This window comes from Beta vulgaris, chromosome 5, assembly GCF_026745355.1.
Source record: "Beta vulgaris subsp. vulgaris cultivar EL10 chromosome 5, EL10.2, whole genome shotgun sequence".
Classification (NCBI taxonomy): Eukaryota; Viridiplantae; Streptophyta; class Magnoliopsida; order Caryophyllales; family Amaranthaceae; genus Beta; species Beta vulgaris.
In genome coordinates this window covers 1601041-1628690 of record NC_079206.1, presented here as the reverse complement: position 1 = coordinate 1628690, position 27650 = coordinate 1601041, and the positions used below count along the sequence as shown (strand labels likewise).

The window sequence follows — 27650 nt, the reverse complement described above, 5'->3', positions numbered from 1 at the left end:
TCGAGAAAATGTACATTAATTAAAAAGCGGAATTACATCCTAAGGATAATGCATCCATTTTAAAAAAAAACAAAAACAAAGAAACTAAACCAAACTGAGCGTTACATGCTCTTAAAGGACAAGAACAATAATGGAAATAACTAAAGCTCGGAGAAATCTGCTCGCATCAGAGGTCTTTAAGGTTGGAGAACTGCATGAGTCTGCTGCTGATGGAAAAGGAGCGAAAGAGGCCTGAACAGAGGAGTGGGAAGGGTGGACCTGCTTCACAACTAGGGCGACAAAGAAACAGCAAGTTGAAAAACTCGCAACATGACCAAGTCACAATCCTTTGTGACTTAATATCCTGTGGAATGGGTATTTCTGGCTTCTCCGGAGAGGAGAAGCTCGAATGAGTTGACGTGCTATAAACCCAATTAACAAATTGGGGAGCCGTCTTCAGATATAGATATCAATTTCGGTACTTGGTTCGTGTTAGGTGTACGCTCGTTCAAGTTCGGTTTAGTTAGGATAATTTCGCTCTAGGTCCATTTGTTTGTATATTTTTTTTAATTTAATGTCGGGTTTGATATGGACCATGTTGAATTCAGCCGATTTTGAGTTTAGGTTGACTTAGTCAATCTCGATTAGGATGGTTAATGTCGAGTTATCTTAGGTTTGGATTATGCTCTAATTGGGTCATGATCGTGTTAAAATATGGTCGGATCAAGTCACTCTTATGTTCAAGCTTCCAATAATGGTGTATTGGATTATACTATCCTTATTGGTTTTCTTGAATTAAATGTATCGCTTATAAAAGCTAAATTTTGTTTATAAGCTCTAACTTGTATATGAGGGGGGAAAAAAAAAAGACTATCAAAACTCTGATTTTGAATAATTATTGATATTAAAATCAAACACCCCAATCACCAAAATATATTTTGTGACTGAATGGACCAAACAAAAAGTGAGTATATATTCGAAAAATGTAGGAAATATTTGTAATTTCATAATAACCAAGAGATGGTAGTAGTAGTAGTAAATAGTAATACATATGCAGGCCAAAAACGAGTTATTATATACTACAATTATCACATTTACATGTGTTCATATGGTAATAAATCACACTATTTTGGAACCTAAACGGTATTTTTGAAAGTTTTTCCGTTAATATATTAAATCACACTTATAACATAAATCAATTATTATCTATAAAGAGTATTTGTTGAAGCTATAATGCATAGCTCATTACCCTAAACAACACATGTGAAAGTCACACATTGATCATAAGAAAAGTGATTAGTTTACTTTATAAGGCTAAAGAATAGTCCCCTAATTGCCGTATGATTGTAAGGTGAAGTTTCATTTGACTTGGATATATCTATTTTAAAGTGATAAGAAGACGTTTTTGACTTATAACTTTCCATTGGCTTTTCAACTTTATAAGTGATAAATACAATCAAGCAAGGTCTAATTTCTGTATATGATATGATCTATTACATAGAAAAAGGATATGATTAAAAAGTCAAAAAACAACAATGAACATATATGTAAAACGTACAAATGAAATAAACCTTACTTTTGTTCTTGATTCCCTTTAATGCAAGTGAGTTGAAACTTTAAATGACTAATGAATCTGGTATAAATTGTCTTAAAGTCATCAGAAAAAAGTTGATAAATCATCCCTTCTCATGTTATCCAGCTAGAGCAAGTGGATAATGTCATGAAATAATATGGGGTAGAAGTCCACTATCTTGAGTCCTTGACAAAGATAAGTAGGTAACAATAAAATAAAAAGGGAAATACCAACAATAAAGAAATCTTGGTAAAGAGAGTTTCAAAAGGTAGTAATATAAGGTAGATTTTTTCCAAATCTTGGGTACTAATAACTATAAACTCTTAATAATTAAATAGAGATGATTTCTTAAAAGGAATTTATGTTTAATAATTCTGTATTATAAGTACTTTTTACAAATAACCGTCAAGTATTCAAGTTTGCATCTGTTTGGAAAATAACCCTGATAACTTGTACAATATAATGAATGTTAATGATTTTGAATATTATTACATTATTAAGGTAAAGAGTCTCTCTTTATATATATATATATATATATATATATATATATATATATATATATATATATATAAATTTTCACGTATATGACTATCATCATCAATTCATCAACTTTAATTACATTTTACAAGTTGGATATCTCAATTTGGTGTTTATTTGAAAAAACACTTAAAATATAAGATTATTTTATAGAAAATCCCTGCTCTAAATTAAAAGGCAAAGCAAAATGAAAGCAATTATGAAATTACTTTTTTTTTTTCTTTTTTTCTTTTTTCCTTTGAGGTGAAAGCTTATGTACTTTGTGCAATTGTTTTGTATTAAAGTTTTATTCCAAAAAGGGAATGATTCTTTGATGAGGTGCTTTTAGAGATCATAAGCTTCAATGTAACATATCCCACAAACTTCATAAAGCTACATGATTTCAGTCAGATCTGACTCAGCAACAATTTTTCATGCTTTGTCTTTAACTCTTTTTATTTTATTTTTTTAGTTTCATATGATTGGTTTTTTCAATAAACTTTCTCCCTAAAACTATCATAATATAAACGGTTTTTTCACCAAATACCCCAAATTTTCAGAAAATTCACCAATTATCCTCGTATTTTTCAAAATTCACAAGATACCCCCAAGTTTTATAATAATATATCAAAATTGCAATGACTAACGACGTCAACTGGCGTTAGTCATTAACCCTAACTTTTTTGAACCCTACTTAAACCTAATTTTTTACCTAACCCCACCCCACCCTAATTCCCCAACCAGCCAACCCCAACCACCTCCCCCACCCATCCCTGCAACCCCCATTCCTCCTCGACCCCAGCTCACTCCCACCCAGCCCCGATGAGTATCACACACCAGATCGGAGCACTCTCAGGAATACTAGTGACCATCGAAGCAGCCACAAACACCGGAGAAACATTGACAATAATAAGCGCTTTAGCGATGTGGAAACCTCCCGTCGGCCTATGTCGATCACCGCTCTCTGCGGATCTGACTTCAGTGTGTCAAGGCTTTAAGTACCATGTCATACCGAATTTACCTGCAAAGGAAAAGGAAGCGAAGAATCGATGAGGGTTGCAGAATTTCGTCAAGTGGTGGGTGGGGGGTTGCAAGGATGGGGTGGGGGTAGTGGGTGGGGGATGCATGGATTGGGTGGTGGGAGGTTATGGGGTTAGGTGGTAAAGGTTAGGGTTAGGATTAGTGGCCATGGCTTAAGAGTTAAGGATTAGGATTCAGGTAGGTTAATTATGATTTAATTAGGGTTAATAACTAATCGTCGTTAGTCATAAAGGCATTTTGATGTATTATCATAAAACTCGAGCGTACCTAGTGAATTTTGAAAAGTGCGAGGATAAATGGTGAATTTTCTGAAAATTCGGGGGTACTTGATGAAAAAACCGTACGATAAATTGTCTTGTTAGTTTAGTGCTTTGGAGATATTTGAGGAGTTAGCCCACCGTAATGATTTGATGTTAACCACACATTATTCCACATCAGCAGTTGTATATATATATATATATATATATAATGAATGACGTTAAATATGTTATATTTGTTATTTTTTGTATTTTTTATTTTAGGTAATTTATGTTAAACGAAAAAGTTATGAATAACTTGTAAAATTACATTTATTAATTAAATTGAAATTATTTATTGTATTTGATATTTATGGTTACGAACTTTTATGTGCAATATACGATACCCCTCAAAAAAAGTACAATACACAATATTATTTGGCGAAATTTAATTTCGATTCCTTGGAATACAGTGAAACAAAAATCTCATAACAGGAGAAGATGGGGAAAGAAGAAGAAGAAGGTGGGGGGTTTGCAGGAGGGGGACTGGGCAGCGCGTGGAGAAGGGAGGGGAAAGGGCTGGGACTAGGCAGCGCAACACGAAGGGAGGGGGGAGGAAGCTAAGGAACTAGGCGGGGCAACGCAAAGGGAGGGGAGAGGGGGTATGGCGGCGCGCGCGAATGGAAGGGGGAGGGGGTTGGGTGGGTTAAGAAGGGAAAGGAGAGGGAGGAGGGGAGGAGGGGGGAGCGAGTGAGGGGAGGGGTGGGGGCTGCTGTGGGATTTTAAATTCGAGTCCGACATCTAAATTTGAACATCCGAATCTGACCAGCTTAAAATACGAACATCCGACTCTAAATCCGGTCCGACTCCGAACACCCGACCCAGAATCCGAACATACGACCCGACTTATTTTTCTGCCCATTTTTTTATATAATAGAATAGTGTTCTATAATACAATAATCTAATCATTACAATTTATTTTAAAAATCATATGAAAATCTTATATAGTGCAAATAATTTAAATATTACTATTATTTTTTAACAATCATTTCTTCGTTGGGAAAAATCATATATAATAGAATTGGCTGAAAGTCGAAGTCAGGTTATACATAAATAATACAGTAACATTAATAAGAAAAAAAGATTGATTGACTCAAAGTAAGAGTCGGATTCGAATGTCGGATTATTTATGAGATCCTACTCCGACCCTACTCCGACTCGTAGTCGGACTTTTTAAAAGCAATCGCCTCGAATTACTTTTTTGGTGGAGTCGACTCGGAGCGAACTAGGGCCGGATCGGACTGGTTTGTCAGCCCTCTCGCTAGACTTATTATTTGTTTTAGTTATAAAATCCCTTAAAAGTTTCACTTAAAATAATGAATCAGCAGTACTTTGCATGTAATGTGATTTGTGACTCGTGAGGAAGAAGCTTGATAAGCTATGGACTGTTCTGATTACTGATCACTGATCACCCTTTGCATGTTCTATTGAGTCACCTTATCACTATATTTTCATGTTCCTTTTCAGTCTTTATAGTTATTTCTGTCCTTACTAAAAAAAAAAAACCTCTATGTCCAAATGCTTGCCATACATTCATGTTGTGTGATCAGCTCAGCATAAGTTAGGTATATGCCGTATATCAACATAAATGCACTTGCAAAACAGACCATGGAAAGGAAGTAATATAATTAAACCTGTTACTGATAGATCCGATCCAAAATGACCTTAAATGCAGGGGCGGATTTAGGGGGTGGTCTATCCGGGTCTTGGCCTATCCCATAATCCAAAATAATTATAAGTAACCTATCTAGGATAGTAATGCAAATAGGTATGGTGGAACAGGTGGTTTTTAAAGAAATTAATCAATAAGTTTGACCCATCCTATATAAAAATCCTAAATCCGCCATTTCTTAAATGGTAAGTCGATTTTGAATAAAAGATTGTAACTCGAAGTTTGATTGTATTCAAACAACCTACTAATTCTTGGGTCAAAACTAATGAGCCGATTCATTGTGATTGAACCGACTCATTGTGAATTGTGATTTGTGACTCCACCGATAACTTGAAAATCAATGATACTATGAATTTATGACAAGTCTCTTGCCAAAAATACCTTTAGATACTGTATTAGATGATAGAATTTGTGGAAGAGTGGTGGACTAATTTATGAAATAGTTTCTTTTATTCATTGCTTGAAAATGAGTTACATCACCTCTTGGGTATTTATAGACCCAATATTACATCATCTAGATTTTTCTACTAAGTTCCACTAATTAGATATTTAACTTAGATTTTTTTAGACTTTGATATTTCTAACACACACTAAAATATTCTAAACTTAGATTTTTTTACATAGATAGTTTACAAGATTTTTCTAGACAATTTAAGACATGCATATAAGATTTTTCCTTACATTATATGACCTATCTAGAATTTTCTAAATTAACTTTCATCATTAGAATTGTTAGTCTTAGCATAGTTTTTATTTGTTGGCCATATTAGACAACACTATTATTGTATGATTTGATTTTCTTTTCATTATAATATTTACGTACTTCAAAGTTTATATGTAGTATATATTTCGCGTATTTTGTTCATTATGTGGTTAACGATCGATTACTTCGTATTATTCGGAGAAAAAAAGGTCGCCGATTTTTCATGTGCATAAAAATGGTTTACATGTCCTATAATTTGAAATGAAGGGAGTATATTTTACCTTTTAATTACTTACACCCAAGAATATTGAGAGTCATGTTTTTCCTCAAACACATACATCAATTATTTCTCCATGTAACCTTCAATAATTTAAATACAAAATTCAACCTTCATTTCAACTTGGATAATTTATTTTATACATTATAAGTGGCACATTCAAGTAATCTTATAAACGTAAAAGCAAATTCTGATGCCCAATAAGTTTAGTATTCTTTTTTAAACCTAAAATCACGTTATACTTTATTCTATTATATTTTCATGTAATTTGTTTAATTGTTCATTTCAATTAATATATTGTTTTATTCGCCCCCATTATTATGGACAATAACTTGTTAATTACATTCCAATTAGTTCAATTAAAATTCAAGTGACCACTTTACATAGATCTAAAGATTGTGCTTTTTTCACCCGAACTTATCTAAACTGATCTTACTAAATATGTTGGACTGCTCAACCCTAATTTTACCCTATGTTTACACACGATTAAATTAAACATATGAATTAGTCCTTAAACTTATTATGGGTATGAAAAGTTGTTGAGAATTCTAATAAGGGTATGAAAAGTTGTACAGATCCTTAACCGACCTCGATGGTGATTCTCACACCCTTTATGAGTACCATCTCTCCCACCAAGTACCAACGCCCAACATAAACCTTCATTCTAATTAAATGTGGTAGGGCTCATGATTGACACCTCTGTAACACGGATACTTCTTCTAGGTCACATACTCGTATTGTACCCCGATATGATGTATTTCCTAAATTGATACGTGTACTCATTTCAAAATTAAAATTTTGAAATCTTGCCTTTTAAGTTTCCTTCTTCGAATTTAAACCCGTACCATACCGTCTATGTGCGACTTAGGTTGACACTAGAATTCCATATTATGACATATATTTCATAGGACACTACACTACATAGATTCAGAAAAACTTTTACCCTTACAGTAACCCATAACTACCAACTCAAACAACTGAAGTACCCAAAAGAACACAATTTTTCAGACCCCTTCAATATATTAGTGGAATACAGTGCATATTTTAGACTTTACAGTTCCTTTTAGCTAGTTACCACTACCGACCCACACAAATTTTTAAGACTACAATGACTCTTTTACTGTCATGAAAAAAAAAAACACCAAGAAAGTGAGATCAAAGCAAAAAGAAATTTGCAATTTGCAATGTAAAAACAATATAACTAGTCTGCTTCAAAAGCTGACCTAAGAAGTTAATATTCTCCCTGCTTAAGAATATATGATGTATCTAGTGGTAGTTTCCTGTCTTATACCAAAAAACATGTATCAATTTTAAAATCTTTTGTAAGAGAATTTAAATTTGGATCATAAAAAAATTCTGTCAGCATATATACATGGCAAAACCTTTTGTCATCAGCTACACATTTGGAGCTCACTAAACTTTGTTGTTTTAGGTTAATATTTTGTCCTATTGTTCTAATAAACAACATTAACATATATATGCATCATTAAACTAAGTACATCTCTAACTTTTTACTCTTGTATAAATTTACACCCACTTCAAGAATCTCTTCACATCATTTCTCCATCATTTCATTACTTTTAGCTAGGATTATCTAAGTTTGAAAATGGAAAATGGTGGAAATAATGGGATTTTCATAAGGGCAATGAAGAAACTTGAAAACATATTAGTGAAGTTAAAAGAGAAGTGTTTAGGGATAGTTATAAATATAAAGAAGATAGCAAAAGATGATCCAAGGAGGATGATTCATTCTCTAAAAATGGCATTAGCTCTAACTTTAGTAAGCATGTTTTACTATGTTCGACCTCTATATGATGGCTTTGGTGTTTCAGGGATGTGGGCAGTCTTAACTGTCGTCGTCGTTTTCGAGTTCAGTGTAGGTAAGTTCTCTATGTAATAATGTTAGAGATATGAGATATAATCAGTATCGGAAAATATATGTAATAAGTTAATTCATCACTAAAATTGAACTAAATTTGTGTTAATGTTAGTGTTTTCTTTCTAACATGTATGAATTTTCTCCTTATATAATTAATAGGTGCAACTATAAGCAAAGGTCTGAATAGAGGCTTTGCAACCTTAACAGCTGGTGCACTAGGTGTTGGGGCTCAACACTTAGCTCTTCTCTTTGGGAACAAAGGAGAACCAATTGTCCTTGGCTTGTTGGTGTTCTTATTAGGTAAAGTGCACACTCTTTATGAATCTTGATCACCAACTAGTTTTACAGCGTAATATATACTTCCTCCGTTCCATATATAATAAGTGAAACACTTCTCTAAAAAAACTCTCCTTTACATAAACGAGAGAAGTATTTCACTTATTATGGAACGGAGGAAGTATATATATAGCTAACTCCGTTCAGATTTGATTGTCACGATATAATTTAAAATTACACTATCAATGTGACAACTAAATCTGTACGTGTAACTGGAGTGCTTAATCGTATGTAGCACGAAAAAAAAGTTTTCGTACTTCTTAGCATATATAACACTAGTCACGCACCATTGAAAACTCTTTGCATGGGGCTAAAATGAGTTCATATTTTTGATCATATGCAGCTGCAATGTCGACATTCACACGATTTGTGCCGAGCATCAAGAAAAGATATGATTATGGCGTACTCATTTTCATATTAACGTTCAGTTTAGTAGCTGTCTCAGGATATAGAGTTGAAGTGATCATAGAATTGGCTTATCAAAGATTGTCGACCATTTTAGTTGGAGGTGCAACATGTTTGATAGTATCTATATTTATTTGCCCTGTTTGGGCTGGTGAAGATCTTCACAATCTCATTGCTGGCAACATTGAAAAACTTGCTAAATTCTTGGAAGGTAAAAGGCTACATCGACTACTAATCAATATTTCATCCGTTTCATTTTAATCTACGCACTTTGATATTTTACACTATTCACAAATTTCACACTTTGACCATCATTTATGATTTATACATCCGTTTCATTTTAATCTACACACTTTGATATTTTACACTATTCACAAATTTCACACTTTGACCATCATTTATGATTTATACGCGGATGAAAATATAAGTCATGTGGGATCTTGTTAGATTTATCATAACATTTATTTCATTAATATGTATTTTTTATAATTTTTACAAATACAAAATTAAAGATATATGTCCTCAAAGTTTTGCATTGACATGCATGAAAAGTGTAAGTATGTAAATTAAAATGGAACGTAGGGAGTAATTTTCTTCCATTCGCTAAAATAATTGTTCCACTTTTAGTATGTTCACTGATATTTAATATGTATATCATAACGAATATAACAAAATCCTAATATACATGGTAATATAAAATTTTGTACATGTTGTTAGTAAAAAGAGTTCTGACAAAATTAAAAAACTTTGACCTAAAAAATATTAACAACTATGTACAAAATGATGGAATATACTAGAATGACAATTTTTTCAAGGAAAAATGCTGATTTTTCTACATGCTGACAGGGTTTGAAGAGGATTATTTTACTATTCCTGACAATGACATGATCATCACAAACTCCAAGATAGATGGCAAATCCTACCTCCACAGTCATAAGAGTGTCCTTGCTTCCAAAAATAATGAAGAAAATTTGGTATGTTCTTCTATAAAAACAAGTTTTTACAATTTTCTTTTTACACCATATTTTACTTTTCAGGTTGTTTACATCAATTTATTTCTATTACTGCCATCACTAATTTTTAAAACTGTGTTAATGGTGCCAATGCTACAAAAAAAGAGTTGCATGCCATTATATGCAATATGTGAAACTTTTTTGTCCCTTTTTTCTGTGAAGAATACATGATTGTACTAAGTAGTACATTTTTTTTTCAGGCAAATTTTGCGCGATTGGAGCCATGCCATGGCCAATTTAGGTTGTGCCATCCTTGGAAACAGTACGTCAAAATAGGAGCTCTTACTCGGCAATGTGCTTACCACATAGAAACTCTTTGTGGATTTATCAACAATGAAGTCAAGGTATATCTCGATGTCATAATATTATAGTCTATATATAACTGAAAACTATGTATATTTTCCACACAAATATGAAATGGCTAAAAGTTATAGGCAAAATAAACTTCTATAAGTTGTTACGTATTAGCATGTATATACATCATAAAACCCCCTAATTTTCCGAAATGAAAAATGAAGTTTCTTTTTTTAACAACCATATATCAAAAGTTATAAAGAAAAGTAATTAAAGACAATTTTGAACTTACAGTGCCGATCCTGATAATTTATGGGCCCTAGGCAGACCTAAAAATAAAGGCCCTTATATGAGTCGATCCTAATATTTTATAGGTCATATAATTAAAGCCTTCGTACCTAAAACTATAATCTACATTTTGTTAATGACACCAATAAAAAATAAGCACATAATATTATTAAAAATTGCACAAATATTGCACAAATATTGCACAATTTAATATAAGGTATTTACGCTTTACAAAAATTTGTTTTGATCAAAAGTATCTCTCATAATATGGTAAACAAAAATTATAAAAATTATACTGTTGGATCCGTCTTGAAAAATACTATAATAACATAATTTTTTTAAAATATTTTATCAATATAAATTGAGAGTAATTAGTGGTCAAAATACGACCTTGAACATCGTACGTGCCTTATATTTTGAAACGGAGGGATATTTTTCATATGATATTTAAAATTTGAAATTTAGAAATAGAAAATTTAGAATATTGGTAATCAAAAACTGAATTGGAGAGGTCAAACAGTTTTCATTGAACATCTTTGGAACTTTGGAAGTAGTGAAATTAATGGATGATTTGTGGATTGAAACAGTAATTATTGAGGTAGTTATGAAGTTTGACAATAGGAATATGGAAGAATATGCGCAGCAATAAGGAAACTGATCATAATTAATTTTTTTTGGGCCCCACACGATCGTGGGCCCTGGGCGGTGGCACTCCTCGCCTACCCTCAGAACCGGGCCTGTGAACTTACAGATAGACGACAAGAGACATGTCAACTTATGAGAAGTCTTCTTATTACTTTCTCATTTCTTATTCTAGACACACATATATGTATACAATTTATCACTGAACAAATCAAATATTAGAAATCTAATTCTCATTTTGTTTTTTTTACATTCATAAATCTATCTACCTATATTTTAGGGGAACGTGAAAGAGTATAGGATCAGCTAAGGGCCCGTTCGTTATCGTTTTCAGTTTTCAGTTTTTTTGAAAACTAAAAACCATAATATGAAAACCAGAAACAGTCCAATTTTTAGTTGTCAGTTTTCAAAATTAGCTTGCATGATTATTATCATTATGACCAAGTTTAAGTTTATAATACTAGTTATATCATATGATTCTAACATCATAAAAACCAAAAACTCACAGTAATACCAAACGGGCCCTTAATTAGTAGATTTTTAGTTTTAGGCTTATAGTATTTGTTAAATTTAGATCCTAGAGGCTTAATTAAGATTATTAATTGGAATAGGAAATTAATGTGACTTAATTGATGACCTAATGCAATTTTCAATCACAATAATGCAGGCACCATTGGGATTTCGTAGACAAATTAAAGATTCATGCTCTAAGATGAGCATTGAAACAAGCAAAGCATTAAGGGAAATGGCTTCATCCATTGAAAAAAAGGCTAACCCTAAGCAAGTAGACATTCATGTAGAAAACTCAAAGCAAGCTGCAAAAGAACTTGAAGATATTCTCAAAACTATGTTATATGGACCAGAAAATATCATAGCACTTGTCCCTGATGCTACTGTCGCATCAATACTCGTTAATATTACCAATTGTGTGGAGAAAATAGCAGAAGCTGTCCATGAACTTGCTAAGCTAGCTCATTTCAAGGAAGAAGTGGAGGCTACTGTCTCACCGGAGACCTCGAAACCGACGGCGAAACTTCACCGAGGCATTGTGAATCCAATGTACGATGATGGTGATCGTAATGAGGCCAAATGTGTAGATGTGATCATATGTGATCAGAAGCCTCAAAAGCTTGGGAGTTGTAAAGAAGGAGATATAGGGGTTGCTAACAAGTGCTCAAATGTAAATAATACTGTTAGTGTTAATAGCCCTTCACTTATAATAACATGCACGTGAAGCTCTATTTTTGATTGAGGCATGCATGGTTTAAGCTAACTTTATTTTCTTTGTAGGGTTTATGTCTATGTACTTGAGTAATTGAGTTGAGGAAAAATTTCTAGTTTTCCTCCTGGCCTCATTTGCTTCTTTTTAGGTTATTTATTATTGTGCTTGTTTTTTTTTATATTATTGCATGGTTGAGGACCAATACTTTCTCCTCTCGATCACAATAAAGTGGCCGCAAATTAAATATATTTGTGGAGGTAGCTAACAAATTGTTGTGACAAGTGGGAGTAATATATAGTCCCTAGCCATACAATAGTTTGTTTCATTTGCTTTGCATATGAAGAGTCTCCTTTCCGACTCTTCATAGAAGGTGGGAGAGGGTGGATACTGATGCGCAACTGGTTGCTCCTTTGTTGGTGTTTGTAATCTAGTGGCTATTTAGGATGTAAAACTCTTTTTGGTAAATGAGAAAGTTGTATTCGCCAAGAAACATTTGCTTGACATAAGTATTGAAGGGGTTATATGGTGTTCAAGTGTACACAAGTGAAGGACAATTGCATATTATAATTTATATGTTTATTAAATTTACTTCTATTGATCATCGTCATCTTGGAAGTTAAGACTTGTTGCATTTTTTATGTTATATTTCTTGTGTATTGTTTTGCTTTTGATGCTTACAATATATATTATTAGGGTCAAAGATTCAAAATTTGACCATCACATTATCAAACATATAGATATAGTAATATGGGATGTTGTCACTCATATCCATTTACAAAATATCAAATTTGAATATATTTTTACAAATACATAATGGATTTTGTGTACGAAACTACCTTATAAATGGCCCTTTGTAAAGAACTACCTAATGTATTTTTAAGAAAAAGAAAACTACCTCATAAAAATAAAAAGATTGTGCACGATTTCGTTACTAATTGTCATTAACGAGCTCGATTAAGGTCGAAAATCCCCCCATTAATAATAAACAACTATGCATAGTTGTAGACCATCCAAGACCAATTTGCATCCTCCATTTCCATTTTTAATCATAAAGCCCTTAAAACACTAAATTCTGTTGTGAGACTTAAAATATCCCATTGAAACCCTAATTTACAATCTTCAACCCTAAAACTTTCCATTGCGATATTTTGACACCAATCATCTTTAATGTAGAAAATTATGTGCAAGAAAGAATAATTATTTCGTGTAGTGCTATTCAATCTTTTTTATAGGGTAGTTCTTTATTTTAATTAAAAAAATTATATTACTTATTTACTAATTGAACTATCTCTATTAGGTAATATATTTTGCACAAAAAATCCAACACATAATCAATAATATTAATGATCAAAGTAGTATATCAGACATCCTGTAAAAGTAAATGTAAAGATTTAACACAAAGAAAGTACTTGACATTTGATAGGAGTATTATCATGTTTTAGGAGTAAAGAAAGTTTCATTTTGCCTCCAAAAAAATATTCAATTGTTTTCTTCACAAAATGGGGATGCTCGTGCATACTTAAAAATAAGAGCTTAATTAATTAATGGCTTCACAGAATGAGCTTAATTGATCTGCATCACTCACTTAATTAGCCTTTAGGTACAAATATTCTTAAGATACTCCCCTTTTGTCACACTTTTGGAGCCCCACTATAGAAATCAGCCAAAAGTAGCATACAGTAGAATTCATCTCTTCTTTATTCCATAGAATGTACCAGGAGAAAGATACATTTTACATAGCTAGGGAATCTGTATAGTATATTCTGAGTTCATTTGTGTATATATTAATTTAACCAGTGCCATAAACTAAGAGTAAAAGCTGAAAGTTGGATCCACTAACAATATGTAACTGTTACAACATTAAACAAGTACTTGCGACGTGCGAGATTATCGATCGAGTTGCGTGAGGGACAGTGGCGGATCTAGAATTTTTATATAGGGTAGATCGAACTTATTGATTAATTTCTTTGAAAATCACCTGTTCTACCATACCTATTTACATTACTATTCCTGATAAGTTACTTATAATTAATTTGGATCATGGGGTGAGCCGAGGCCCGAGTAGGCCACCCCCTAAATCCGCCCCTGCTGAGAGACACTATTGTACAGCTCGAAATATCCAATAAAATTAATACACTTTTTGTCTCTTATTGGTTTTCCAATTTTGACTTATAACACTATTCAGCATTGTTACTTTGATCATCATTTGTGTTTTATATGTAAGAAAAAATATAATCACTGAGATATCGTTTAATTCGTCTCGATATACACCTACTTGATTTATTTCAAAAAACATAACTTTACCTTACTTTGATTAGAATTTCATCGTGCAAAAACCTGGTTTAGTTGATCAAACCTCCCAATCGCCCATAGATTGAAGAATCTCCATCAACCAGGTAAATTACAACTTTTTTTTCTCTTAAAGTTTAATTTACAGGAAAACGTGGCTAATTAAACAATAAGCAAGTAATGACTATTAGTGAGGTATAAAATTTGTCCTCTAGTTATGTTTAGTCAGTAATTAGCTATTAAAGAACTAATTAGTGTTTATCCCAATAGTAGAAAGCTGAACATTCTATTCCATGCCTGCATCATGAGCATGATACGCAGAAAAGCAGTACTGAGTCCACCACCGCGATTACAAAAATCATGTACTTTGACAAAAGACTAGGGTTATCTATCATTAACTTATAACTTCGGAATTACATACCTCCTCTGTTCTTTAAAGGATGTAATATATGTATAGTAAAATTATTAAGCACTATTAATTAAGCTATTGACCTTAACCCTTATTCTCTTACCAATTATAAGAAAAAACATAATCAATTGAAATCTTACTTGATTCGTATTAATATACTTTTATAGTATTAATTTTGTATATAATTTGCTTCTGCAAAATTAAAAATATTAAGGATCAAATTAGTGTATTGAATAGTATGTACAATGCAAATATTACATTCTTTAGAGAAAGGAAGGAGTATAATGTATCATATTTAGATACCAAGCTTTTCAAATACTAAATACTATATTAGAATGATTTTTGTTATATACATTGTATAGATGAACAAGTACAAGAGGATCAAGTGAATTGCAAGATTGTTTAGAGTTAGTTTTCATTTCTAAAAGATTGAATTATTATTGCATAAACTACACAAATAAAATAAACTGGCAGAGAGATTTTTGCGTAGAAAATTTCCCAGGCCCGAGACTTCTGGTTAGGATTACATGGTCTTTGAAAAATATATGTTGTTTTGCTGGAATTTGCAGTGACACTATTGCATATATTAACGTATCAGGCTTGACGATTTGTCCGACTTTCCTTAATTTGTAACTTGATTTCTTATGAATTTTAGGATATATATGTATAGCCTATAAGTTACGCTTTTATACATCCCCGGGTCCCATGCACCAAATGCCGTGGGATGCCTCGAGGGGATATGGGATGGTATATTAAGTACTTCCATGATTCTGAGCGGACATAAGAACAACTTTTACGACCGTTTTGTGACCATTCTGTGGTTGCACCACAAAATCATAAATGGGTGGTTGATGGCATTCTGGTGCAATTCAGATGGTGCGGAGCACGCTAGATGCATTAAAAGTCGTGTTGCACCCCATAGGCAGGTCTTCGACGAAAAATATGATTGGGCCCGGAGGAGCCCTAAAACAGTCAAAATTGAAGGTTATAAGTCACGCTTTTAGACGTCCACGGGATCCGTGCACCAAATGTCGTAGGATGCCTCGAGGGGACAAGGGATGGTACATTTAAGACTCCCATGGCTTTGAACGGCCATAAGAACAACTTTTAGGATCGTTTCGGGGTCATTCTGTGGCTGCACGACAAAATAATAAATGGGTCGTTTGGTGGCATTTTGGGGAAAGACAGATGGTGTGAAGCACCCGAGATGCCTTATAAGTCGTACTGCACCACATACAAAGGTTTTGGGTAAAACATATGATCGGGCCTGGAGGAACCCTAAACCGGTCAAAATTGAAGGTTATAAGTCATGCTTTTAGACGTCCCCGGGACCCGTGCACTGAATGCCGAGGGATTCCTCGAGGGGACATCAGATGGTATATTAAGTACTCTCATGGCTTTGAACGGTGCATAAAAACAGCTGTTACGACCGTTTCAGGATCATTCCGTGGGTGCACGACAAAATAATAAATGTGTCGTTTGGTGGCATTCTGGAAAATTCAGATGGTGCGAAACACTCGGGATACATTGTAAGACGTGCCGCACCCCATAAGAAGGTTTTAGGTGAAAATATGATCTAGCCCGGAGGAGTTCAAAAATGGTCAAAATTGAGGCTTATAAGTCACGCTTATAGACGACCAAAATACCCGTGCACCGAATGTCGTGGGATGCCTCGAGAGGACATGGTATTGTATATTAAGGACTCCCACGACTTTGAACGAAAATAAGAACAACTTTTACGACCGTTTTGGGGTCATTCTGTGAATGCACAACAAAATAATAAATGAGTCGTTTGGTGGCATTCTCGGAAAATTCAGATGGTGCGAAGCACTTGCGATGCATTATAAGTCGTGCCACACCCCATAGGAAGGTTTTGGGTGAAAAATATGACAGGGCCGCAGGAGCCCTAAAACGGTAAAAATTGAAGCCTATAAGTCACGCTTTTAGACGTCCACATGACCCGTGCGCCGAATGTCGTGGGATGGCTCGAGGGGACATGGGATGCTATAAAAAGAACTCCCACGGCTTTGAACGGGCATAAGAACAACTTTTACGACCGTTTCGGGGCCTTTCCGTGGCTGCACTACAAAATCATAAATGGGTGGTTTGATGGCATTCTGGACAATTCAGATGGTGTGAAGCACCTGGGATGCATTATAAGTCGTGTCGCACCCCATAGGAAGGTTTTCAGCGAAAAATATGACCTGGGCCGGAGGAGCCCAAAACGGTCAAAATTGAAGGCTATAATTCACGATTTTAGACATCCACGAGACCCGTGCAACGAATGTCGTGGGATGCCTCTAGTGGACACGGGATGGTATATTAAGGTCTCCTACGGATTTGAACGGGCATAAGAACAACTTTGACGATCGTTTGGGGTCATTTTGTGGGTGCACGACAAAACAATAAATGGGTCGTTTGGTGGCATTCTGGGGCAATTCAGATGGTGCGAAGTACCCGAGATGCATTATAAGTCGTGTCGCACCCCATAGGAAGGTTTTCGGCAAAAAATATGATCGGATCCGGAGAAGCCTAAAACGGTCAAAATTGAAGGCTATAAGTCACGTTTATAGACGTCCACGGGACCCATGCATCGAATGTCATGGGATGCCTCAAGGGGACATATGATGGTATATTAAGGACTCCCACGGCTTTGCACGGGTATAAGAATAGATTTTATGACCGTTTCGGGACCATTCCGTGGGTGCACGACAAATGATAAATGGGTTGTTTTGTGGCATTTTGGGGCTATTCAAATGGTGGAAAACACCCGGGATGCATTATAAATTGTGTCACACCCCATAGGAAGGTTTTGGGTGAAAATTTTGACCGGGCCCGGACGAGCCCTAAAACAGTCAAAATTGAAGATATAAGTCACGCTTTTAGATGTCAACGGGACCCGTGAGATGGATCAATCGGACATGTGATGATGTTATATTAAGAACTCCCACGGTTTTGAACAGGCATAAAAACAACTTTTATGATTGTTTGGGTCGGGGGTCATTCCATGGCTGCACCACAAAATCATAAATGGGTGGTTTGATGGCATTATGGGGCATTTCAGATGGTGCGAAGTACCCGGGATAGATTTTAAGTCGTGCCATACCCTATAATAAGTTCTACTAGTAAACACATAATAGTGGTTATGAGTTTTAGTTTTCATTTATCTTTTAGTACTCCATTGCGATCAAATGAAGTAAATCTTTATTATTATAGTCCTATTCTATTCAACTTATTTTCATTTTGAAAAAATAAGTTCGAATAAGTTTAGTCGTTAAGTTAAAAAGAGTTAAGAAAAATTCAAATAAGGTTTAATAAAGATTAACAAGTTCAATTAAGTTTAGTTAGCAAAAATAAGATCTAACACAATCACTAAACAAGGACTATTAAGTTGAGATAAGTTTAGTTTAGCAAAAATAAGATTTGACACACTCACAAAATGAGGTATAATAAGTTTAGATAAGTTCGTATATGTGTTAGATAAGAACTGATAAGGTTTAATAAGTTCGGATAAGTTTAGTTAAGTTCGAATAGGTTGAAATAATAGGGTCATAATGTCTTGACAACTAATATTTCATTTCCTCTCTTTCTTATCTCTAGTTATCACTAGAATTTTTTGCACGCGATGCGTGCTTGAATTTTTTCCGAAACAAAACTCGATTTTCTTCAGTTTAAGAGTCAAATTTTGAACATTAAATATACGAAGTATAATTGTTTTTAGTTGCAAAATTTAATTGGTTTAGTTTCTGTCACTTAAGTCTCTCACCATTCTTTTTGTTTTTACTTTTCAAAGTTAAATTCTATAAACAAAATAGAAATTTTATTGAATTTATTTATGATTTCTAATATTATAATTTTTTAGTTGATTTTTAATTAAGTACAGTAATTCATAAATTGAAAGAAAGTGGACACTTTGATTTCAAGTCAATTTTTTCAAGGTTTAGTTTGTAAGTGAATTTTAAGTTTTTTAAAGTTTCTTCGTTTAGTGATTTGCATAACGTAAATTATGCAATTTTATGTTTTAGTTGACTTGTGAGTGATTGTTATAATTATATTTTTGGTATTTTTGTTTGAAGCCCCTTTGATTTGTAAGTGAATTGTAATTTAGAATGGAAAGGGGGGGTAACATAGTCTTTTCATTCGGGGACACTATAGCTCCCCCTTTTCTTATATAATAGAGATATGTTGTACTTTAATTCTTGAATGATATTTTACATAAACCTTTTTACCTTGATAATTAATCGCTATTATATAATAGAAAAATATAGGTCCAAATATATGTAAAAGTTTCATTATATATAGGAAACACTATAAAAAAAGTAAATATTTTTTTCCTTGTCTAACTTCTAAATTCTGATTTCACTACAATTACACCTCTATTTTTTTTCATGACCCACCATTAATTGGAATGGTTCTTGAGAATAGTGATTTGTAAGTAAATTTTTGTAAATTTTTTGTATGTATTGACGTTCTAGGTTATTAGTTTTAGTTTGTATATTAATTTTAAGTTTTAATAAAGTTTCCTGATTATTGAGTGACTTGCTGATTTTTATAACGTGATTTTGTCAATTGTATAGTGATTTGTAAAGTTTCTTCTTTTAAGTGATTTGTGAGTGAGTGTGAAATTAATTTTCGGTAGTTTTTTTGTGTTGATTTTGATTTTGACATTCCTTTTGTAATTTAGAAAGGGAAGGGGGTAAAAATAGGCATTTCAAAAGAGGACACCATTGCTCCCCCTTCCCTTATATAATAGAGATTATTGTTTCCACTAATCCTATATTCAATTCCATTGCTCTATTGACTATGAGTAACTTATTAGATTTAAAGATGTCCTTAATAGCCCAATATGAGTAGCTTAATTACTAGGATTTGGAAATTTGTGTATGATTACAACGGTTTGATTGATTAATTACTTACTAGTCTTTTTAAATCTCTTATTATTATTGAGTCCACGCTATTTTTGCAAGTTAGGCCAAACTTATCTAGTATTCTTGCAAGTACCGGATTATGCATTGAGAAATAGACTTTCGTATATTGTTGTTCAATAATGATAAGGGAAGAATTAAGCCAGCTGATTATCGAGTGTACATGCATCATGCATGTGGGCTAGATAGTTAGACTTACTATTTACCCTGCAAATCTGAATTTAATACATAGTGAAGAAAGATTTATATGCCTAATATGGAGCAAAGTGCGGGTTTGAGTAGCCTTAAACTATGTTTAAGCCAAAGTCGAGCCCATCCTGAAAAAGGTCTTAGTGTCACATGCAGGTTCTTAACATGGTGTTCGGTTGAGGATGACGTAGAGGTGATTATTTTGGCCCAGCCCGTTTTTGGCCGGGTTTTGGGTAGATTTTTTTCGGCCCGCGGCCGGACCCGACCCGATTTTTTTTTTGGCTTTGGGCGGGCTTTGGGCAAGTCAAAAACGACTTTTAGTTTATTTTTTGGCCCGCTAATTTAGGCCCGAATTAGCGGACTTTGGGCACAAAAATTCGGCCCGAATTTAGGCAAAAAGTATTTGCCGCGGCCCAGCCCGGCCCATGATCACCTCTAGGATGACGTAGTTATTTTAGTTGATAGACGATAATCTATCATCCTAAAATAACCAACAAAACTCCTAATTATTGTACAATAGATAATTTATATCTCTTAATTCTATCTTATCAACTTTATTCATATCTCCTATTACTATTACTAGACTCATATTATCACAACAATGTCGTTTATGAACTATTGATTCTTTTTCATATTATTACTAGACTCATATTTTCATATATTAGCTATATATTACTAGACTCGTATATTATTCATATATTAGCTTCATCTCATTCATCTTCACCATTTTTCTATTATTGATTTCTACTAGATTTTCCTATCATTTTCAATTATTTAATTTGTTTGTAGAATAATAATGTATATTTTCATCACTAACATGTAATAAAATTCAATTCGAAATATAGTATTTCAATCGTCTATGTATTATGTAAATTCAAATATCGTTGAATAACAAAACAAGTTCAAATGATTGTAAATTTGCAACTTTTTAGTAAAATTATATATTTTAGTAGTAACACATACAAAAGGTATACATTTTAGTAGTAATAAATACATCCAGTGTATGTGTGGCCCACATACACTGAGTGTATGTGTATCATCTCTCACTTTTTGGTGATAAAAAGTAGCTTTAAAAAAATACTACGTCTGTTTTTTTAGTTGACCCGTTTTCCGTGGGTACACATGTCAATGCACTATTTTGAGCCTTTATATATCTGATTATCAATAAGCAAAAATTACAAAAAATTGATATTATGAAAACATACATTGAAACGAATCTAACAAGATCTCACATGACTATATTTTTTTCTTAAGTAAAAATCACACAAGATAGTCAAAGTTACACATGTAAATAGTGTCAAAAGTTAAAACGGGTCATCTAAAAAAACGGAGGAAGCAGAAAGAGAAACACCTAATTATTTCAAATTAATACTAAAGGTTTCTAATGAAATTCTTTTTTTTTTTTTTGAGGGGAAAAGAGAAGTGCATTAATCCATAGACAAATTGTCCATCAGTACATACGGAGCCACAGCTTGGGGAACGTGATTCTCCCAACATTGTTCAACTCCAAAAGGCACAACTCTAGCTAAGTTATGGGCAACAGCATTCCCATCCCTTTTAACATGAACAAAACTAACTGAATTAAAAACATAACTCAAAGCCAACACATCTCCTAAAATAAAATCAAGATCCGAGTAATATAGCACAGCTTTTGTTAATCTTGTGGTGACTACTTGTGAATCCGACTCCACCAGAACATCCCGCAATCCGTGATCCTTTGCCAACCGCACACCTAGATGAATAGCTTTGCATTCTGCAATCTCCGGAGGCCACCAGGCTCGACATCTGCGAACAGCCGAAAAGCATACTCTCCCATCTGAGTCTCGAGCAACCACACCTAACCAATCCAGCCATCATTCCCACACATGCGTCAGTATTAACTTTAATAACTCCTGGAGGTGGAGCTCGCCATTTAGATGAGCTTGCTACTGTAGCTTTTTGCTTCCCACCATAAATGCGTGTAGAGTACAACGCAAATTCGTCACTTTGCCTCCCTGCTCTTTGGGCTATAATAGCGATCGGTTGCGATTTGTTTTCAAAGACCCATCCATTTCTTTCGGCCCACACATTCCAAGCTAGATAGCAACCTTTTTGAACCATCTTTTTCTCAAGCGCCTCCCATCTTACCAAGGTGTCACAGAACTCCTCCTGCTCAATGCCTAACGCCATATCTTTGCATCCATAGTCATCCCATATGCATTTAATCTTTGGGCAGCAAAACAGCACATGCTGCCATGTTTCCTCATCGTTTGCACACCACGGACAAAGAGCCTCATCAATGAGATGGCGAGTTTTAATGAAATTCTAATTGATTAAAATTTCACGAATAAATAAACATGTCAAGCTAACTAACTCATTAATTAATTTTTTATATTGTTCATGTCCACCAACTATTATTAGTGGGTCGGGCTTAGCCTTTACATTTTTCTATCGTTTTCATTATTTATTGTTATCCAAAGTCCAAACCCACTTTTCTCCGGACATGACAACTTAATACTTTCTCTCTTTGAAACTAGTTGCCCCATTTATATAGTGTTTACTATTATCATCTTGCACTTTGATTATCTTTGATGATTTATATTTTAGGAAAAATATAGTCATATGAAATCTTGTTAAATTCATCTCAATGTATTTTATTTTAATAGATCAACTATTCATAATTTTTACTTATTAATAATTAAATATATTAATATTTGAAATAATACATTGACAAACGTAAAAACATGAAACGGTGCAACTATTTCTAAACGGAGAGAGTATTAGCCAATCATCCTATGTGTGAACAACTCTTTAGTCTTTATAACCTTAAACACAAATTTACTCACCAACCAATGATAGCTACATATTCTGTTTCATACTAGTAATTACAACCATATTCTATTTCCTTTTTTAGGATGAAATTACAGCTATATATTAGTAATGCATATTTGTTTCCTTACTTGTAGTTGTGCTGGTGAAATTGTATTTTACCAAGTTTTTCGGACTCATACAAAATATAAATAAGAAACAACATATACATAATCAATAATTTGGTATTTTCTTCCGTTATCTTTTATTGTTCCTATCTTTTATAAAAAGTGTCAATTACTCAACATAACACTTATTTAGAAACGAATTACAAGACCGGCAGAGCGCAAACACTTATTTAGAAACGGAGAAAGATTTTTGGAATCTTGGCCATTAATATCTCCCTGAAAATATTGCGGTAGGTACAGTGACAAGTGACAAAGTTGAAAAACAGATTCACACTTTCTCTCTCCAAATTTCTGTTCCCACTAAAGACTCTACTGCTATTTGAATATTCTCACACAAAGCTGATTCACTTATTATTAAGGTACTCTTATCAATTCCAGCATTCATTCTCCTTTTTTTTTTTTTTGAGGTATTATTATTATGATTTTTGATTTCCTTATATTTGCAATGATTTTTATATGTTGTAGTTATAATTGATAAATACTTCATGGGTTTTTTTGTGACAGATTAAAAAAAACCAACTTTTTTTCTTGGGAAATTTTATAAATAACAGAAAGATGAATAATTTAATTTTAGGTTGTTTTCTTGTTTTTATCAATCATCCCAAATTGTTAATTATGGCTCGTAATAAAATCGATTTCTGGTTTAATTTTCCATGTTTGGATGATTTTTTAGTAGTACCCAAATTTAGGTTCAAAAGTATTAGTACTTATTTAAGTGTAGAAAGTGGTTTTTGTTAATTTTATAATCTTGCTTTAGTGGGTGTGCAATTTCAGTTTCGATTTTTATAACTAGTGTTATATGCACGCTATGCGTGTGAAATCATCATCAAATTTAATACTAATTTTATTTTGAGGTTGAATTTTTTGTCAACTTTGTAATCATAGATGCGTTTAGCTTAGTGGTAACGTAATGATGTGCATTCCAGATCTTTGTTACTTGTTTTCTACGCTTTAATTGAATTGCTGATATCACTTTGTTTGTTGAGGAGAGATTGGACGTACTAAATTATAATTAATCTTTACTTCCTCCATTTTTTTTCAATGGCAAAGTTTTGATTTTTATACTTGTCGTGCATGACTTTGATTATTAATATCTTTATAGTCTTTTTTGACTCACGTGCACACACGCTAAGCTGGTTACTATAGCTTTAGCGTGAGTGCACTATGCTCCCGGGTGTAGGATATAATTTTTCGATTTTCACTAGAAGTTAGGGGGGTTATCAGTTACTCATTGTTATTAAAGTATTAATACATTCCCAGTTGATTAGTTGTTTAATCTTATAATGGGTCATGTGCTACATAAACAATAGTATTTGTGCTTTTATGTCAAGCTTAAGGTGTTTATCTTCTTATTAGTAATCATATAAGTCAAATCTTTGGACCCAAATTGGATTTGAGTGAACTAAATGATATTCCTGGTTGTGACCTGTTCAATTATTGCATCAGTTTTCCACAAATTATGTGTCTGTGGACCTTATATGGCACACAATTCACTATTTTTCTGGTAATATCCTGAGTTCTCATTGTTCCCAAGGCTATATTCATGAAGAATATTAAATATTGGACCAACTATTTGTTACATAGTATTGAAGTATTCTTGATTTGTGGAAACTTCTGAATTGACTAGTTGAAGACTGATTTATGATAAGATAATAAGTCTGCCTACCTTAAATAAGTGAAGGTAGTCATCCAGTAGTAGACACAGGAGATCAGGGAGCTGTTGTATCTGTGATAGGTGGCTAAGATGATTGAGGCAGGAGATGATTCTATAGTGCAGGATGGTACTGTTAACATTCATGGACAACCAGCTGACAAGAAGAAAACTGGGAATTGGAAAGCTTGCTATTTTATCCTTGGTATGGCTTTCATACTTGATCAAAAAATGACTTGTTTTTCTCTATTTTGGAGACATTTATGGAACTGTATTGTGATTTTTTCAGGGAATGAATGTTGTGAGAGGCTGGCTTACTATGGAATGAGTACGAATCTTGTGAATTATTTCATCGAACGTATGCATCAAGGGAATGCTACTGCTGCAAAGAATGTCAATAACTGGTCAGGGACATGCTATATCATGCCTCTTCTTGGAGCTTTTCTAGCTGATGCATACTTGGGTAGATATTGGGTTATTGCTATTTTTTCGATGATTTATGTCATTGTAAGTTTGCTTCACTTTTCCAATCTTTTTTCTAGATATATGTGGATGTGACTGCTATTGAAAACACAATTCATTCCTGATGTTTCATTGAGTAGGTGGTAATGAATTGTGATAATTGTAATGAATTTGAGAAGAAAGTATCATCCTAATGTTAATGTTAATGTTAATGTTAATGTGAATGCTTACCCATTTACAAGCACCTCATTTTGTTCATGAATTACCATTACTACTTTAGATGCAGTATTGATTGGTAATTTATTTTTCTGAAGAAAAAACTAAAAACACATGTTTGGGATGAATTGGCGTGAGATTTTCTATACAAAATTACGTATGAATTTATTAGTTTTAGCTTCATTTACTGCCGACTATCAAACGACCCAGGAATGACATTTTAGCGGAAAGGGTCATGTGTGTAATATCAAACACTTTTGTTTGTGCACAACATTTTTACAAGTTCTCTCAAAGAATCTGTTTAAGTTTCTCTCTTCAAGTTTCTTCTGTTAACTGGAAACTGTAAGTCTGTAACTGAATTCAGTATTGCTTAGCATGCGCATGATGCTAGAACATGGAGCTCTTTTATTATGTTAGGCACCCTTCAACCTGAACCACTCTAAAACATACCTTGTATGATGTAGGGGATGACTCTCTTGACAGTGTCTGCTTCTGTGAACGCACTGAAGAATTCAGTGGCGGTTGCATTTGTGGCTCTATATTTGATAGCCCTTGGAACTGGTGGAATCAAGCCATGTGTCTCATCTTTTGGCGCAGATCAGTTTGATGAAACTGATGAAAAAGAAAGGGAAAAGAAAAGTTCCTTCTTCAACTGGTTCTACTTCTCAATCAACGTGGGTGCTCTTATTGCTTCCTCAGTTTTGGTTTGGATCCAAACTAATGTTGGTTGGGGATGGGGCTTTGGTGTCCCAGCTGTTGCTATGGCCATTGCAGTTGTGTCTTTTTTCTCGGGTTCTGTCCTTTACCGACTTCAGAAGCCTGGAGGAAGTCCTCTTACTAGGATTGCTCAAGTTCTGGTTGCTACCTTCAGAAAAATCAATGTGAAAGTTCCTGCTGATAAAACCATTCTGTACGAGACACCTGATGATGGATCCAATATTGTAGGAAGCCGCAAGCTTGAGCATACAGATAAACTAAGGTATGTTTATCGCCATTTTTCTGTACATCTGATGCTACGATGTTTTGAGTATGGCTAAACTGAAAACTGTTTATTAGCAAACAAGAGAAAGGAAAATATTATCCCAAGCGAGTGGAATTTACTTAAACGCTCTCCCTCCCTCTGGTTCCGTATGTTTTGTACAGCTTCTTATGTGGAAGATTTTCCATTTCAGGTGTTTCGACAAAGCTGCTGTACCGACTGGAAGTGATGATATCAAGGGAACTCCAAACTCATGGAGACTCTGCACTGTTACCCAAGTTGAAGAACTGAAAGCCATCATCAAAATACTTCCAATTTGGGCCACAGGGATTGTTTTCTCTGCAGTATACAGTCAAATGAGCACCATGTTTGTATTACAAGGCAATACCATGGACCAACACATAGGCCCACACTTCAAGATCCCATCAGCTTCTCTCTCGTTATTCGACACCCTGAGTGTCTTATTTTGGGTCCCGATCTATGACAAGCTCATCGTCCCATTTGCTCGAAAGTTCACTGGCAACGAACGTGGTTTCACTCAGCTTCAAAGAATGGGAATTGGCCTAGTGATTTCCGTCTTTTCCATGGTTATTGCTGGAATTTTAGAGGTTGTTAGGCTCAACATGGTGAGGAAACACAATTACTACGATATGGAAACACTCCCTATCTCGATCTTCTGGCAAGTCCCGCAGTATTTCCTTATCGGTTGTGCTGAAGTTTTCACATTTATAGGTCAGATAGAGTTCTTCTATGATCAAGCACCTGATGCAATGAGAAGTTTGTGTTCTGCTCTCTCTCTTACAACCAATGCTTTGGGTAATTACCTGAGTTCTTTGCTCGTTACAATCGTGATGGATATGACAACAAGGCACGGGAAGTTAGGGTGGATCCCGGACAATCTTAACCGAGGTCACCTTGACTATTTCTACTGGGTTTTGGCGATCCTTAGTGTTCTCAACTTCTTTGCTTATCTGTGGATTTCTATGAAGTACACATACAAGAAGGCGACTGGACATGTGAAGTAATCTTTGAACAGATTACTATTCCCTTTGTGACAACAACTTAAGGGCTTTCTAAAATGGTTGTAAATACTTAAAGCATGGTTACATTAGTTGTCACATTTGATTGGCGTGGTTTAGTACTGTATTCTTCGACAAGTTCTATAGTTGCTCATTTTAGTCGAATGAAAACAAATTCTTTAACAGAAATTATGCAGTTACAAGATTAGAAATTTATAGCAATAAGGTTTGTGTAGTCTAATTTCAGCCTCAACTCTCCTTTCTTTCTACTAAAACTATTTGTTTGGGAGAAGAAGATGGACTCATCGACCTCTTGAGAGTTGAGACCGGACACACTTAAAACTTTTTCGCCCAGCTGTTACATTGTGTTTGGGTCATAATCACTTGAAATGTAGTGTCA

General features: G+C 34.0%; 2 protein-coding genes across 4 annotated transcripts; both read left to right on the top strand.

Annotated features, from left to right (window-relative positions):
• Positions 1-130: 130 nt before the first annotated feature.
• On the top strand, positions 131-12148 carry LOC104892126 (aluminum-activated malate transporter 8). Its single transcript, XM_010677958.3, has 7 exons — positions 131-229; positions 7646-7937; positions 8096-8236; positions 8616-8888; positions 9524-9651; positions 9891-10034; positions 11582-12148. Exons 1-7 carry the CDS (start codon positions 131-133, stop codon positions 12146-12148), a joined length of 1644 nt encoding a protein of 547 aa, XP_010676260.2.
• Positions 12149-23091: 10943 nt separating this feature from the next.
• Positions 23092-27491, top strand: LOC104892101 (protein NRT1/ PTR FAMILY 8.1). Of its 3 annotated transcripts, none has more exons than XM_010677930.4 (5): positions 23092-23282; positions 24605-24779; positions 24864-25081; positions 25717-26231; positions 26425-27491. In XM_010677930.4, exons 2-5 carry the CDS (start codon positions 24668-24670, stop codon positions 27254-27256), a joined length of 1677 nt encoding a protein of 558 aa, XP_010676232.2. In that variant the 5' UTR covers positions 23092-23282; positions 24605-24667; the 3' UTR covers positions 27257-27491. The 3 variants fall into 3 exon arrangements, with proteins under 3 accessions (XP_010676232.2, XP_010676233.2, XP_048501200.1); XM_010677931.4 differs by having other exon boundaries at positions 24600-24779; XM_048645243.2 differs by lacking the exon at positions 23092-23282 and having other exon boundaries at positions 23348-24779.
• Positions 27492-27650: the final 159 nt, after the last annotated feature.